We start from the raw sequence: 15,976 nt of genomic DNA, 5'->3' as shown, positions 1-15,976 counted from the left end.
CGCCATCGTCGACTACTTTGCCGTGGCTTTGGGCCTCGTCTTGCTACCTCCATTCGTGGTCCTCTCAGCCATGGCCATCCTGATGATCTAGCTGTGGCGCTGGATCCATATGTGTCAGCGAAAACAATCTTCTTTTTCTTCTTTGTTGTCCTCGTACATGGGCACTGACTATATAGTCTTTGTAATAATATACATTTTTGGTTCAGGTATGAAAGCTGTAAGAAAGAGAAGCAAGTGTGTGGCATGGCATGCAAATGTTTATGTCGCCCGCAACTCTTAACATTTGGCATTTTACAATGTCTTTGTTTTTAACTATATTTTTTTTCTTCAAGAAAGAACCACGTGTGAGAGAGAGTATTTGGATAATGATTAGCTTATAAAATTTTGCTGACGGTAATACTTCATGTACATGTGTATTTGTGCGCCTTTTGGATTTTATTTTGTCTATTTTTACATAAAGATTTTTTTTTCCTGACAAAAATAGATGCATTTTACCGTTTTGAGTAAGGGCATTTATTTTTTCATTGTTGATTGCAGTTTGTAAGGTGTGTGGTCCATGAGCTTGTTGCTTATCACCACATATATGTAGAGGTTAGATAAATTGTCCATTTTTTTGTCCCCGGGACAAAAGACAAAAAAATATCCATGAGCAGCTTGATTATTCATACATATATATATATATATATATATATATATATATATGTAGATGTTAAAACTACAACTTTATGATTTTGTTGCTTTTTTGTTGTTTACTTCTCTATGTTGTCAAAACTTTAGCTTTATGATTTTGTGGTTTTTTGTTGTTTTAATTTGATTAGTTCTAGGTAAGACTCTGTTGTTCATCAAGTAGGAGGTGGCTAGCATGCGAGACGCGTATTAAAAGTGTAATATACGAAGCAACCATGTCGACCGTCTCCAGCCTACTATCCGTGCATATATATATATATAGTAACTAGTAAGGATACTAGTTCTCGGGTAATGCCCCGCATGACCATGCATACATTTGAATATTTATTTTTATCAAAATAGTATTAGGAATAGATAATGAAATAAAATACAAAAATAAGAAAAGAAGACACAAGAATAAAAATTTTGATTTTACTTATATTTTTTTATAAATAAGTAATGACAAAATATTAAAAAAATTTAAATCTATTCCCTGAGTTGTTTTGTAGATATTTTCATGGAAGATATATATATATATATATATATATATATGTATGTAGTTAGTTAGTATAGAAATTAGATCAAAAATTTAAAATCTAATTAAGATTGATTAATAAGTTTACTACTGTTTACATCTTCACTACATGAGTATTTACTTCAAAACTTTAACATGTTACTTAGATGTTATTTTTATATGATGACATTTTACTGTCTTGAAAAAATGAAAATCATTATTATATATTATATATATATATACATATATGTAATTATGTATACAAAAATGAGGTGTCAGCCATATTATACAGCTATATTATAGCTTGATGAGTCGAACTTTGATTCAAGAGGAACGCAGCGTAAATTAGATGTGAGGGGTTAGTTTCGTTAGGCGCTACGATCGCGATGAAAAGAAAGAGAAATCTTATCCAAATGGGGTTTCTTAGAACCGGTTTTAAGCTCTTGGAGAATATCAAGAACATTTTCGAGTCTGTGTGTTTGGGTTGTGGCCAATTACATAATCTGTTTACCCTTTTTTTTTTTGCTTAAAAGTACTTTCATAAATCTCAAAAGCTACCTAACATCCCAGGGAGAAAATCCAGAAGCTATACTTCTCTTGGCGTAGAGGATTGAATAGAGCTCGGTTTAGCGGAGTGTTGAGACTCGGAATCCACTAGCAGTTCCAGATATCTGTATCGACCCTCCCTCCTTCTCACATGGAAACTTCATCTTCTCGCCTCTCCTGTATTTGCATCTCAACAAGCTAAACCATAGGGAGTCATCTCCAGCTAAAAACTTCTAGCCCAATTTCGCTAAAAGGGCCTCATCTATGTTTTATGTTTTTTTTAAAAAAAATTCAAAAATATGACCATCTCGATGGAGAATTATTTTTTCCTGATTCCGAACTCCGTTTCCAAAAAAAAATTTATCAACACAAAACCTTCGGAAAATAGTTTCATTTAAAATCGGTCTTGATCATATTTTTATTTTAAGATTAAATTTCATGACAATAATAGAGTCACTTGATTCTTTAACAAATATTGTTTTCCAACATGGTGTCATGTAGGGTTGAAATTTTTTTTAGTGTTTCGTTTTTGTGTTTTTAGGTATCCACAAGTTGATACCAGATTGAAAACCACTTATTTAAAATGAACCATGTGATTATGGACTAATTTCTCAAGAAATTCAAAATACGTGACAATGTCTTCAAGAAAATATTTTGTTTTATGTCTTGGTTGTCACAAAATTGTGGGATTTCATAACAACAAGGTCACATTTATGGATTTTATTACAACATGAACATGAAACTTGATATTTCGTGACCTTGTAGTCACAAAACAAAGACCATCTACACAAAACATTTTGTGACAACATGGTCACAAAAAAATGGCAAATTCGCTCAGAATCACTTGATTATTTGACAAATAGTAGTTTTCGTTTCATGACCTCAAGGTCATTAAATTTTGGTGTTTGTAACCAAGTTGTCATGAAAATTATAGATTTTGTGACTACTATAGTCACAAAATCCCCATATTTCGTGACTACATCGTCACGAAACTGAGAAAAGATGGTCGCGAAGCTTGCTAATTTCGTGACATCCTGGTCACGAAATTGATTTTTTTTTTCTTTCGAAATTTGACCAGTACAACTTGATTCAAAGAAAAGTAGTGGTTTCCAACCTGGTGATGAGTGGGGTTGAAATTGAAAAAAAAAAAACAAATTACGATATGGACCATGTAATCCAACATTATATGACATCATGAGATTGTGACTTGTGTTATATTGTAGAAACATCATTCCTCAAAAATGTTATCATGATAAAAAAAAAAATTAGTAAATTCATATATTTTAAGGTATGATAACCAATTTATGTTATTTTTCAAATTTACGTAAATCACGTGTTATCTTGTGATCCAAATGTGTGCACGCCTTATGTGTTTTTTAAGCTATTTACCATTTGACATTATCCTGAAAACCATTGCTCTTTCGCAGACCAAGTTATTATGGGGCATTTTTTCTTGAAATCGTGACCACAGTCGTCATGAAACTGTTTCGCTTTGTGACCATAAAGTCACAAAATTTCGGCGTTTTATGACGATAAGGTCACAAAATTTCAGTGTTTCGCGACCACGTTCTACAGAAATTATGGATTTCGTGAACACTATCGTCACAATTTCACATATTTCGTGATTTTCGTCACGAAACAGAGATAACACGGTCATCAAACTTGTCGATTTCGTGATATTTTGGTCACGAAATCAATTTTTTTTCAAAATTCGACCAGAACGACTTGATTCAAAGAAAAGTGATGATTTCCGGCTTTTTGACGAGTGTAGGTTGAAATTTAAAAAGAAAATTACCATATGAACCATGAAATCAAACATTGTATGAGATCATGAGATAGTGACATGTATAATCTTATAGAAATATAATTCCTCAATAATGTTATCATATAAAAATTGGTAAAATTATATATTACAAGGTAATGGTAACCAACCGTGTTATTACGTGATCCAAATGTCTCCATGTCTTATATGTATAAGGATTTTTTGTTTAATCTATCTACCAGTTGACATCATCCTGAAAATCATTGTTCTTAAGCGGAACACCTTATTATGGTGCATTTTCTTTAGAAGATACAACATTTCGTAACCAAAGTCGTCACAAAATTTCAGCGTTTCGTGACCACAAAGTCAAAAAATTTCAATGTTTTGTGACCAAATTGTCACGACAGTTCTGGATTTCGTGACCACCGTCGTCACAAATTTCGTATATTTTGTGACCACATCGTTACGAAGCTTGCAAATTTCTTGATGGTCACGAAATTTTTTTTTTTTTCAAAATATCGACTAGTATGACTTGATTGAAAGTAAAGTAGTGGTTTCCAGTCTGGTGACGAGTTGGGGTTGAAATTAAAAAAAAAAAAAAAAAAAAAAAAAATTACCTTATGAATCATGTAATCTAACATTATATGAGATCATGAGATAGTGACTTGTATTATATTCTAAAAATATAATTCCTCACAAATGCATTCATATAAAAACAAATTGGTAAAATGATATATTTCAAGGTAATAGTAACTAATCTATGTTATTTTTCAAAGTTATGTAACATAACATGTTATCTCGTGATTCAAATGTGTTCACGTCTTATGTGTAGTCATGAAACAGAGACCATGTCTTCATAAAACATAACGAAACATGTATGTCATCATCTCACGATCGAAATGTGTCCACGACTTATGTGGTCTTAAGTTTTTTTTTTCTTAGTGTTTCGTTTTTGTGTTTTTAGGTATCCACAATTTGACACCAGGTTGAAAACTACTATTTTTCAATGAACCAATTGATTGTGAAAAAATTCTAGAGTGATTCAAAATTTTGTGAAAATGTCTTCGAGAAAATATTTTGTTTCGTGACCTTTGTTGTGACAAAATTTTGAGATTTCGTGATAATAAGGTCATGAAATTTCTTGATGTCGTGACCACCCTACACAATATTGTCACAAAATTTAGCAGTTTTCTGACAACATGATCGCGAAATTGAAGCTTAAATAAAATTGGTCAAGATCGGTCTTAAAAGAATGTAGTCTCCGAGAACTTTTCGTGTTGATACCAAAATTTTCAATAACGGAGATCGGAATCAAGAGTTGTGGACCTTTAAATATTTGAGTTTTTTATTTCATTCTTTATCTCTCTTCTTTTTATTTTTTTTTACTAAAATATATTATATTAAAATAAATATGGATAAAATGAAGTTAAAATGGTCATTATACAATTCAAAGTATGGGTAAAATGTGAAAGAGATTATTTCTCCTTATTAAAATATATTATATAAAAATAAATGCGGGAAAAATGAAGGGTAAAATTGCCTTTACGTGTTGGAAAAGTGAGGGTAAAAGGGAGAAAAAAAAATTCTCTCTCCTGATGAGATCCTATTTTTTTTTTTTTTTAAAAACATAGTTGGAAAAATGGCATTTTTTGGTCATAGAATAGAAAAATCCCAAAAATGTTATGTCTCATGGCTTCCAGCCAAACAAAACCGCATTAAAGCTCCGTCAATATCATCACAAACTGACTCAGGACTACGAAATGTCGACATGGAATAAAGCGGCATTCCCTGCAGAACTGAAGCCACTAGCGTCATTCTTGTGAAAGGAGCTTGCACCTCCATCCTTCAAGGCTTTTCCGGATTTTATCTTTCAAAAATTGGAAACCCCTCGTTCTACATCTTGTGAAGAACAAAGGGTTGCCTAGATATCTCTCATCCCACCCAAGAGCCTTCATTCTCATGACCCGCAGAATCTGACTCTTTTTTTCCCTCTCCCAAGTTCGCTAAGAAGACCAACCCCGATTTGTTGTAATTTATACAGGCGTGGTCCATGGAAGCACGAGCGAAAGGGAAGGTGTCATCCGCAAACATTAAGTGCGAAATGAACAGGCATTCCGGCGTTACCTTGATACTGAAGATTTCATTCCTTTCCTCTTCGCCGTGTACCCTTGACAACATTTTTCCACAGAAGAGAAACAAGGTGGGGTAGAGGATCCCCTTGTCTCAAGCCACGACCGGGACGAAAACTTGGAAGGGCTCAAGTTCGTGACCTTATTGGCAGCATGTGAAATCTTCATAATATAACTAGAGTTTCTTTTATGTAACTTAGCTCTTTATAGTATTATAATTTTTTATAGTTCTGTTTATCCAAAAATCAGTATACAGTGAATTAAATTACTATTGAATTTAATGAATAAAATCACATGAAACATTACTTCAAAATGAAAAAAATTAAAATGCTACATAATTTAGTTTTAACATCTTTATTCACAATAAAGTTAAATTTTAACATCTCTTTACCAAAAGCAAATTATCAAATGCCTATCTACTGCTTTTGAAAACAACAATTGTTTTCATAGCAAACTTAAAAACAAACAAATTAAGACTCTGCCAATAATAAATAGAAAAATGGTATGAAATAGTCAATTCAAACTATGACTTTTGCAAAATAGTCATAGTTTCATTAGCTATAGCAAAATAGTCAATTGAGAGTACTACGACTTTTAATCCTGCCTTGATTAATTTTAATCCAACCTTCATAAAACTTACATTCTGTCTTTATAATTCGTTGGGATTAAATTTAATCAAGTCTAGATTAATCTTACTGTGGCTAGTTTGCATATAGCTGACAAACTATGACTATTTTGCAAAAACTTAAGTTCTATTTGGCTATATAGCCGCTTGACCCATAATCAATAAACAAATAAAATAAAATACAATAAAAGTAAACACAGATAATAAATACAATAGATTACTGTACATCCTTGCAGTTCCTAACCAGGGCTCGTATCAGATTATTCTGATTTTTAATTTTTGTCTAACTCCTGAACATCCAAATTTGGACAGGGGTTCTCACTACTCGACGGACGAACGTAATAACGTATGTTCCTCAAATGTACGATTGCACTTGGGAAATTTGGTTAGAAACACAAATGATAGACAATGTAACTGAGAGAACCAAGATTTCTGAGGATTCCTCTATTATGCTTTTAGGAAGTATTTAGGTCATAAAATCGTATATTCTCCTGTGGATTCACAAAAAGAAAAAACTAGAACTAAAAATAGAAATAGAAAATGGACGGTCTGCTCTACTATGGTTTTTCTATAAAAAATAAAATAAATAATAATAATAATAATAATAAAACAAAAAAAAAAATTAGCCAAATAAACTATCAAAAATCTAAGAATTGCTAAATAACCAATCTTTTGTAAATTTTTTATAACTAACCACCTCAACTTATTTACGACACTCAAAAAGACAAAATACTCATAAACATTCCCGTCTATTTTGAGTTTTTTTAGACTTTTTTAGTTCTATAAATAAATTGAGATGGCTATTTACAAAAAATTTACAAAATATTGGCTTCTATACAAAATTAAATCAAATGACTAAATAGCTGAAGTATATTACATACAATTTTCACTTTCTTTTTAAAGGACTAATCATGCACCAGGCTAGTGGGGGTTTTTTTTTTTATTTACTAGTTGCATAGCGGATATCTTACACTGGGAAATTGCTAGTATGTACAAGACGTCAAAGTGCAGTCCGGAATTGTGTATCAGATCACATGCTTAAAGTTTCTTAATTATTATTTACATAGTTTTTAATACAAACACAGCAAGAGAGTTCATAACCAATTCAGGCATCAACTGAGACACTCACTGCGTTCAACTCAATGTGCTGTTTCCCATCGTTCTGAGGGTGAACAACAATGGTGGCACAAGCCTCCTCATGCTGGGACTGATTATCCCCATCACGAGACAGAGTTATGGAGCTCACCATCGGACTCTTACCCGCCAAATCATCGGGATTTTCGGAGATGATTTCCCATTCCTCTTTCAAGGATGTCACTTCTAATCCCTTTTCTTTGTGGCTCTCAATTTCAAACAATGTCGGAAGAATCACGTAGTCGTTGATCGGGTTGTAGAAAGGATCGTGATCTGCCTTCAGCCAGTGCTTGATGATCCGAAACAGGTGAGGATCGCAAAGGATTCCCCGATGCTCACCGGGAATTCCAACCCTCGCCTCTGCATTTAGCCCGTCAGCCTAAAAGGAAAAAGAAAGTTTTAATGCCTCGACACATCATGCTTTCACATCTAAAGCCAACATAAGAAGAAAAAAAAAATATACAAAAGTCTTGATAAATACGCAAATTTCATCACCAATCCACATATCAACATTTATTGCCCCAATAACATTAATATAATTCCTTTTTGCACTTCAAATCTGAAATTTAATGACACGTATATTTCTCATGTTCACCCAATCAATGAAAACTAAAAAGGGCAAAGAATGGTATAATGCTAAAGAGTAATTCTATTCGGAGACTTCCTGTGTAGATTTTAATCTAAACCTACACAAATATATTGATCAGCAAAGACACTTCGGCCTATAACATCTTTAGTATCAAAACTGAAATAGATAATTAACTTTAGTATCAAAACTGGAATAAATAATTAACTACATCTTGAAAAACTATAAAAGAATTCATAGAATAACTAACCTTGGCCGACTCCGCTGGAACTGTTCCGTCACCATTCACGCAAACATATTCCGGCTGGTTTGTAAAAGTAGCCATATAAAACAATCTCCACAAATTAAATACACTGACCGCCATATAAAGGTGATAAAACTAGGCACATATTGTTATATACATCTATATAGATAATAAGTCAGAAGACAGTATGTTTTGTTAAATAACAATGCACAACAGCTCGAAATTACCAGGAAAAATCTTAGTTCTTGAAGGTCTTTGACCGGAGCTTCATGGCTCCCATAGCTGAAAGATAGAAGACATTGAAAAATGACAAAACTTCAAGTTACATTATCTAGAATACATAGTATCATGTCATGAAGTTTCATATTAAAACTGTTAAAATAAATAACTCTAGCAGTTTGACGTGGAAGAAGAAATGATGCAGGATTTCATCAAAATAGTAGAGCTATTACCACACACTATGAGGAGTGTCGAGATTTGTCCCGTATACATTGAAGAATTTGATTCCGGCTGGAACTTTGGCACGAGAAAGAATTTTGCGAGTTTCATTAGCCCATTTCAAAATGTCCAAATTAAACGGCATGGGAATGATTTCGCCATCAAAATTTACCTGGAAATATTGTTTTTACTCTGTTAGGACACTAAACCATTCGACCCAAGCCTGGTGGGTAATATAAAGATTCCTAAAATAAAAATAAAAATAAAAAAACAACCAGACATGTTTGGCAAAAAAAAAAAAAAAAAAAAAAAAAAAAAAAAAAAAAAAACCTATGAGAGAGCTATGCACGAAGGCTAGGAAAACGGGTTTGCTTTGAGATACCAATCATCTTACAAGTTCAAGAGAAACGCTTGTGCCAAAATTCATAGCTCACCCTGTTACCAGAAAGTGCTTCCTTGAATATCTGTACACTCTCCAACGGAGGATAAGATTCTAAAACCACTTGCGTGGTCTCATTTCCAAGCCTCTCTCGCCAGATATCTAACATAGGAATGTTTTCCCAGTCATATTCCAGACAAGCCATCAATTCGTAGATGGAGGGGCATTCAATAAGCTGAAACATTGCAACACAAAAATTCTATGACTGAACTAGCCATTGATAAAAAAAATAAAAAAAATAAATAAAAATGATACTCAAAACAAAATAGAGGGACATAAGAATTGTTAAAATGAAACGGGAACTTCTTATGGAGAAAAATAAAATTGATGAAACCAAAGAATAAATTACTGAAGGGAAATAGTATTAGTCCACATCTATATACATCTCTCTTGTTCAAGCAAACATACATTGACTCATTCAATTCCTCCGTAATTGTTTAGGTTGGCTTTCGCTTTTTAAATGAGATAAAGTATCTGAAAATGAAAAACTACTCCCACTATGAAAGGAAACTCTAATAAAATTCTTGGTAGATTCATCATGAGACACTAAACCACTCGACCCAAGCCTGGTGGGTAATATTATGAGCTTTTTATGCTCTAAAATAATTTAAAATTAAACTAAAAAAGTGCTTCTCTATATCTGACAGGAAGCTTTGATAGATGGCCAAAGCATTGCCATCCGCTGATACACACCAATTATATAATTTCCATCAATACTCTATTCAATCCAGTGTTTTCCTAATTTTGTCACTAATACTTTATACAATTAATTGAGTAACTAAGCCACCAAAATTTGGAGATTTGCTAAATAGCCTACTTTTTGTAAATGTTAAGTAAATAGCCATTATGTTGATGTGGCATTGTTTGGACATTTTTAGCATTCCATTTATGTCATTGGAGTCTAATGGTTATTTAAAATTATTAAAGAATATTTACAACTGTTAATGTCATTTTGGCTTTGTTAATAAAATTTCGTGGCTATTTACTTAAAATTTACCAAAGGTTGGCTACATGGAAAAACTTGAGTTTTCATAAGGCTATATATCTAGAGAGCCCTACTTTATATTCTGTCATGTTTTTAGCACCCTCTATTTTTTTCCAACTAAACAAAAAATACAAATAATAGTTCTATTATGTGGCCCATGCATTATGTATCACAAGCACATGTTGATGTTCATACACCTATGTATCCAATGAAAACAAGCAAATAACAAACAAAAATATGCATAGCTATAGCTCTACGGCTCATGCATGATGCATTAACCTTTAAATACAAGTGAAGGTGGAAGTTCTACACATTTAAAATGAAACAGAACAGATAAAAATTGATAATCCAAACAAGAGCTGCAAAAGTGAAACTCACAAGTACTGATGATGCAAACATAGTCATTTTGATAAGACAGGATCTATGAACATAAAATATCTTAAAAATTGATTATCTCTTCAATTTAACAAATTATATTCTAACAAATATGTAAGGAACATAATTATTGTTCCAATAACGCATGGTATAACAAATCCATACCAGTTGGTGCATACTCCATTTTGATATGAAAAAGTTCTGCTCCCATCCTTCAACAAATGACACCCCGTTCAAAAAGGTAGATGCTATATACCCAGGAGCACCTGTATTCCACCAAACAGTGCACCATATAATTTAGTGAAATGTGTAATAATTTATCTGGTCAGTCATTTAATTAGTGTTCATCAAATTCTCGTGTTCATCATATTTGTCAAAACTTTTTTTCTTTTTCTTTTTTTTTTTTTTTGGGGCTATAGACAGTAAAATCTATCTTGGGTGAAGATGAATCACTCGAGGAGGGAAGAAACAATTCAAGTAATTACATCTCGTTGGAAACTAGTTAGTCCAACTAGGTCAGCATTTTTTTCAGCTTCATTTTCCATGATAACTTGCTGGCTCAGCAGTCACCATTTGATATTCAAAGTTTCAAGGCTAGTTTTCTAGCATTACTTGGTCTTCTAAGAAAAAAAAATATTTCTGTTTTTTTTTCGTAAATTAAACATTAATGACTTCTAAGAATTTTAAATCTCACATAAACAAATTAGAAACAGATTCTGAATATCTTTAGAACTTTCGTTCTTCCACAATCCACAACGAAAACATATAGATTATTAACAAAATCAGTAATATCTTCCACGTAGAAATAAACCACAAGAATTTACACATAACCTATCAGATAAACTTCAACAACACAAAAAAAAAAAAAAAAAAAAAAAAAAAAAAAAAAAAAAAAAAAAACCAAAAACAACTTTACACCTGGCAGTTTAGGTCTTCTGCTACACTTGAATTGTACAAAGCAACTTACCTTGGAATGGTGCAGCAACTGCAATCCAATTCTTCACATACTTCTCAAATATCTGTAAAACAAAATATTGTTCGCTGAGAACAGTAATACGAAACCATAACCGATACGCATTGGAAGAGTGAATAAGTTGAGAATGAGTGAAGATTTACATCAGAATGCAAGCACATGAAACATTTAACAAGGAGTCCCCCCATGGAATGACTGATGACATTTATCTTTTTCCCTCCGGAAGCATTATAAACGGACTCCAGTTTTGCACTAAAGCTATCCAATGTCTCCTGCAATCTGAAAATATAAAAAGCGAATCATAAAACAATTGCAAGATAAATTCTAAATAATTTAAATTAAAAACTAAAATACAATCTAATATACGTAATAATAGATTCGATAATACAATATTGAGATTAAGTAGTAGTAGTAGTAGTAGTAGTAGTTAATAATAATCGTAATAATAAAAGCGATTTTTTTGTATCAAGAATCGAATGTTGTTCGAGAGAATAAAAAAACAAAAATCCTCTATTTAAGAGGACTTCTTCCAATATCCATGAATTTGATTGGACCCAGAATGATATGTTGGATGGAAGGATATTTAGGGTACAGTTCTGAAGACAACATACAGCAAATATGCTTATAAATAGAACATCAATAAAGAATACACTTCATGCAGTTGTTCGTTTACTGTCATTAATATAAAAAAAATAATAATAATAATAATAATAATAATAAAATCGTATCTGATGTCTATGGTGTATCATTCGGTTTAGATCGCCAAAAAAGATAGTCTAAGTTCGAAAGCATGTGACAAAGTATAATAGAAGTAGTAAATAACAAGAAACAAAACAAATCTTTATGACGAACTAGCAATTTGACAGACAGATTCATTAAAATTGAATAAATTTCTACTTACATAAGATAGGACACTCCAATATTATGGTTTTAAAAAACCATCTTGTGCACTGCATTCTATTACTATTCACCTAATAAATGACCATTTTAATATGTTTTACCCCACAAACTAACAATATTCATTTACCTCCAAAGAGAACACACCTGCTATTTGTACATTAGCTGTTACCGGATTTTTAAGTTATTAATCACAAGTCCCTGTTTCTTGATTTTTTTCTTCTTTTTTAAGAGAGAAGAACACTTGCTTACAAGTTAAAAATCACTGCATAAACTCAATTATCTTATTTTTTTTGCCTACCTATTGCTTTGGCGAAAATCATAGCCAAAGCCAAACAGTGTTTTTCCCTCTTGGAAACCCCAGCTAAGCATTTCAACGATCATATCATGGAAGTAATACACACACTCACGCCCAATAACCTGCACAATGAAGGTAACTAAAAAGTAAAAAGATGTTGCGAGTTTAATTAGCCTGCAACTAGAGAGACTGCATTGAAATATATAACTTAGTGAAAATGCCAAATGACTCGGTCAGACATTATGATCGGTTAAGCTACTCTTGAGCTAGTTGGTGCTCGTCTAGTCTAGCCTGGTCTTTCTTTACCCAATAAATTGTATGCTAAAATGTGACATATAGATTGACGAAGTAAATGGATAGTTTACCATGTCAGGGTCCAAGACGTCAATTGCATAGAGACCAAACCTGTCGTCCGGAACCACCACACTTGTTTTCTGATCTAATGACACAGTCCTTCCTGTTCCATTTTCAAAAATTACCAAACAAATAAATGAACTTCCAAGCCATGCCCAACGCAAAAATCACTAATAACTTCGACATTGCAAATACTTATCAGCACTATTTCTTATTACATCAACACAAAGTTTCAACAAAAAAACAACTATCCAAAATCTGACACAACCAATATATTTCTTGGCTTCTCCTTTTCAACATTCAGAATACATACAAGCTATCAACATCGATTTGATCGCTAACTGTATATTATTGGGGGAAAATCCTTGATTAAGTTAATCTCGTAGACTAAATCTTCTGAAGCCCTATCTTGAAAGTCAGAATAAAAGACAAAAGTCAATGCATCAAAAACCAAACGAATTACCAGTAGAAGGATCGAAGCGAGACCAAAGCTTGGTCCTGCACTTGTAATCAGCCGAGAGAATCCTAACCCAAACCCTCTCTTCTTTCCCGTTCTCATCGTCAACGGCCTTCAACACCGAGCCGGCGATTCCAGGGACTAAAAGCACAGGGTCGAGACTCGGGTCCACGTATGGCTGTGGCTTCTTTATCAACTTCAGCCACATCTCCACCGACTGCAAAATCTCCTCCAGAAGCGCAGCCATTTCTACCAGTCCAAAACTCAAACCCTAGACTTGAAATTCCAGACACTGAAGCGAATTTCGAACTCGGAGCTTCGATTGGGAACAGTCACTGGATCCGATTCGAAGGTTTTATTTACCTCTCCGTGGAAGACAGGGCGTAAAGGTAAGGGTTGGGCAATCGCCAAGTAAAAGCAATTGGCAATTGAATGTTTATTGTGTTTTTATTTTTTCTTTGTTCTTTTCTTATCCATTTCACATAAATTCTAGAAGAAGACAACGCGATTGTCAATTAAGACACGACACGACAAACATCGCAAGTGAAGTTTATTGGGTATGTACGGGAATAGATTTGCAATTTTGGAATTCGACCCACATATTAGTGAAATTAAAGATTTTGACCAAAATCAGTCAAAAATATAATTACAATGTTTATTAGTAAATTATGGAGAGAGAAATTTGTTGTATAATCCATTTTTATCAAATTACCTCTTTTTTATTTAATAGCCGTTTTTTAGACTTAACGTTCGTGGACACGCGGCGTGCTTGGATTGGTCGCGCGCGTAGTCTCGGGTCGGCCCAAATTACTATTCAAGAGTCCAAAGAGCTCGAGGAAGTTCGGGACAAGGCCCAAAGCGTCCAAGAGCTTCAGAGGATCTTAGAATCGTAAAGAGTGAAATAATGTTTCGCCTGGTTCCTCGTCGGGAATGCGTTCTTCGTCCTTGTTTCCTAAAAAAATAATAAAAATAAAAAAAGCGTGAACTAGAAGGACGCGGAGGGTTTTCCCTCGACGCGTGCTCCGACACTCAACATTAGTCTTGGTGACGTTTGTATGAGTGGAGATAATCTTGATTCTAGTCTCAAATGAATACAAGTGATAGAATTTTCTTGAGTATATTTTTTGCCATAATTTTTGCTAGAGAGAGAGAGAGACTTCCCCTTGTATCTTGTATCATGAAGGCACGAGGTATTTATAGAGGTTTGTCATTGTGTTTGGTGTTTTTGGGTTTGTTGATGGGTCCCAATTGAAAATAAATAATGTAAACATATTGGTGTATATTCGGACAGTTTATTTTTGTGTTAGGCATGGCTCAAAAAAGGAGTAATGTTATTTGAGCGGAAAGGAATATGTGGTATACATGTATGTGGACTCTTTGAGGAGGCATGGATGTCGGTCAAAATCTTTGGTAAAAAAGAATGGGCTTACATCATTTTTCTTCGTTGTGGTTTCCATGATGCCACGTTAACAATATCTATATCTCTTGCATTTCTCTTAGCTCATGCGCCATCTCACTCAGCTCATCTTCTCTAATGTTTCTCTTTCATCAAACCTAGCTCCATCTCGCTCTCATGAAGCTCAGCCTCACTCTTGGTCTCCGAACTCTAGGTTTTTCTCTCGCATCGCTCGAGCTCACGTTGCTATCGGCCTATCACTCTTTCCCGATGGTTTTCTTCCAGAGGGGATCTACAGTGTGGCGTCTCCATCGACCAGGATTTTATGGTGTGATCGCTTCATCAAGTGGAGCCTCGGTGCTAAGATTAGTGTTTTAGATTCGAACCTTGTATTCTTGAAAAACTAGAAGAAAAAAAAAAAAAAAAAAGAGTTTTTTTAATATTGTACTCATACCTAGTTGAGTAATTATCTAATATTGGGTTATGAAATTTTTTTGAACTTTTTGAACTAATTTTGAAGTTGTATATTGTTAAAGTATGACTTCGTCCTCATTCAGTAAGTAGTAAGGTTGGGCTTGAAGTGAAGAGGCATGCCCAATTTCAATAAGGAAATGTTGACTTACGAACGAAATTAATTGGGCCATGCCCAACTCACTAGAAAAGAATCGCGCGAATTTCAAGTTTCAATCACGAGATGGAAGTAACAGTTATAAGTAATGAAGACGTTACGAAATCAAATTATCAACACAAGATGAACATTGGCCTTAAGATCTGCAATTGTGTAATTAGGTGTGCACACTCAACCTCTTAAACTATTTTACTAACCTCAGTGTCCATGTTATTATTTCTTTTTCCTATTTATTTTTGTCAATTCTCTTCTTTTAATTCTTATTTTCGATATGTAATTACCTATTTATTTCTAAATTCAATTCAGAATTCGAGAAAAGAGTTTAGATCCGAAAACAATAAATTTAAATCATTTTGTTTTTAGATTCATAATTGTTGATCGAGAAAAATCTCACATTAATAATTTGGGGCAGTCAATAGGAATTGTAAATTCTCCGATTCAAGAATTATGGATTATTCAAACTATTGTCTCGATGACAAACTCCTCGCCAGAAAGAAGTCCTGGTAACAAGAACCCTACCAATATGCAAG

At 33.4% G+C, this 15,976-nt stretch overlaps 1 protein-coding gene across 1 annotated transcript; it reads right to left on the bottom strand.

The window, feature by feature from the left end:
• Window positions 1-7,248: 7,248 nt before the first annotated feature.
• On the bottom strand, window positions 7,249-13,867 carry LOC149384911 (alpha/beta-Hydrolases superfamily protein). The gene is made up of 11 exons (XM_089626083.1): window positions 13,429-13,867; window positions 12,977-13,068; window positions 12,615-12,733; window positions 11,560-11,695; window positions 11,411-11,462; window positions 10,609-10,709; window positions 9,079-9,258; window positions 8,659-8,816; window positions 8,434-8,488; window positions 8,213-8,266; window positions 7,249-7,755 (listed from the first exon to the last, which is right to left on the bottom strand). The coding sequence occupies exons 1-11, from the start codon at window positions 13,667-13,669 to the stop codon at window positions 7,348-7,350; spliced, it is 1,596 nt and encodes a 531-aa protein (XP_089482209.1). The 5' UTR covers window positions 13,670-13,867; the 3' UTR covers window positions 7,249-7,347.
• Window positions 13,868-15,976: the final 2,109 nt, after the last annotated feature.

The sequence above is a fragment of the Urtica dioica genome, chromosome 9 (assembly GCF_054948205.1).
Source record: "Urtica dioica subsp. dioica isolate 48M chromosome 9, U.dioica_male_clone48M_v1_H2, whole genome shotgun sequence".
NCBI lineage: Eukaryota > Viridiplantae > Streptophyta > Magnoliopsida > Rosales > Urticaceae > Urtica > Urtica dioica.
The sequence above is the reverse complement of the archived record's forward strand: the minus strand, read 5'-3'. Positions and strand labels throughout refer to the sequence as shown.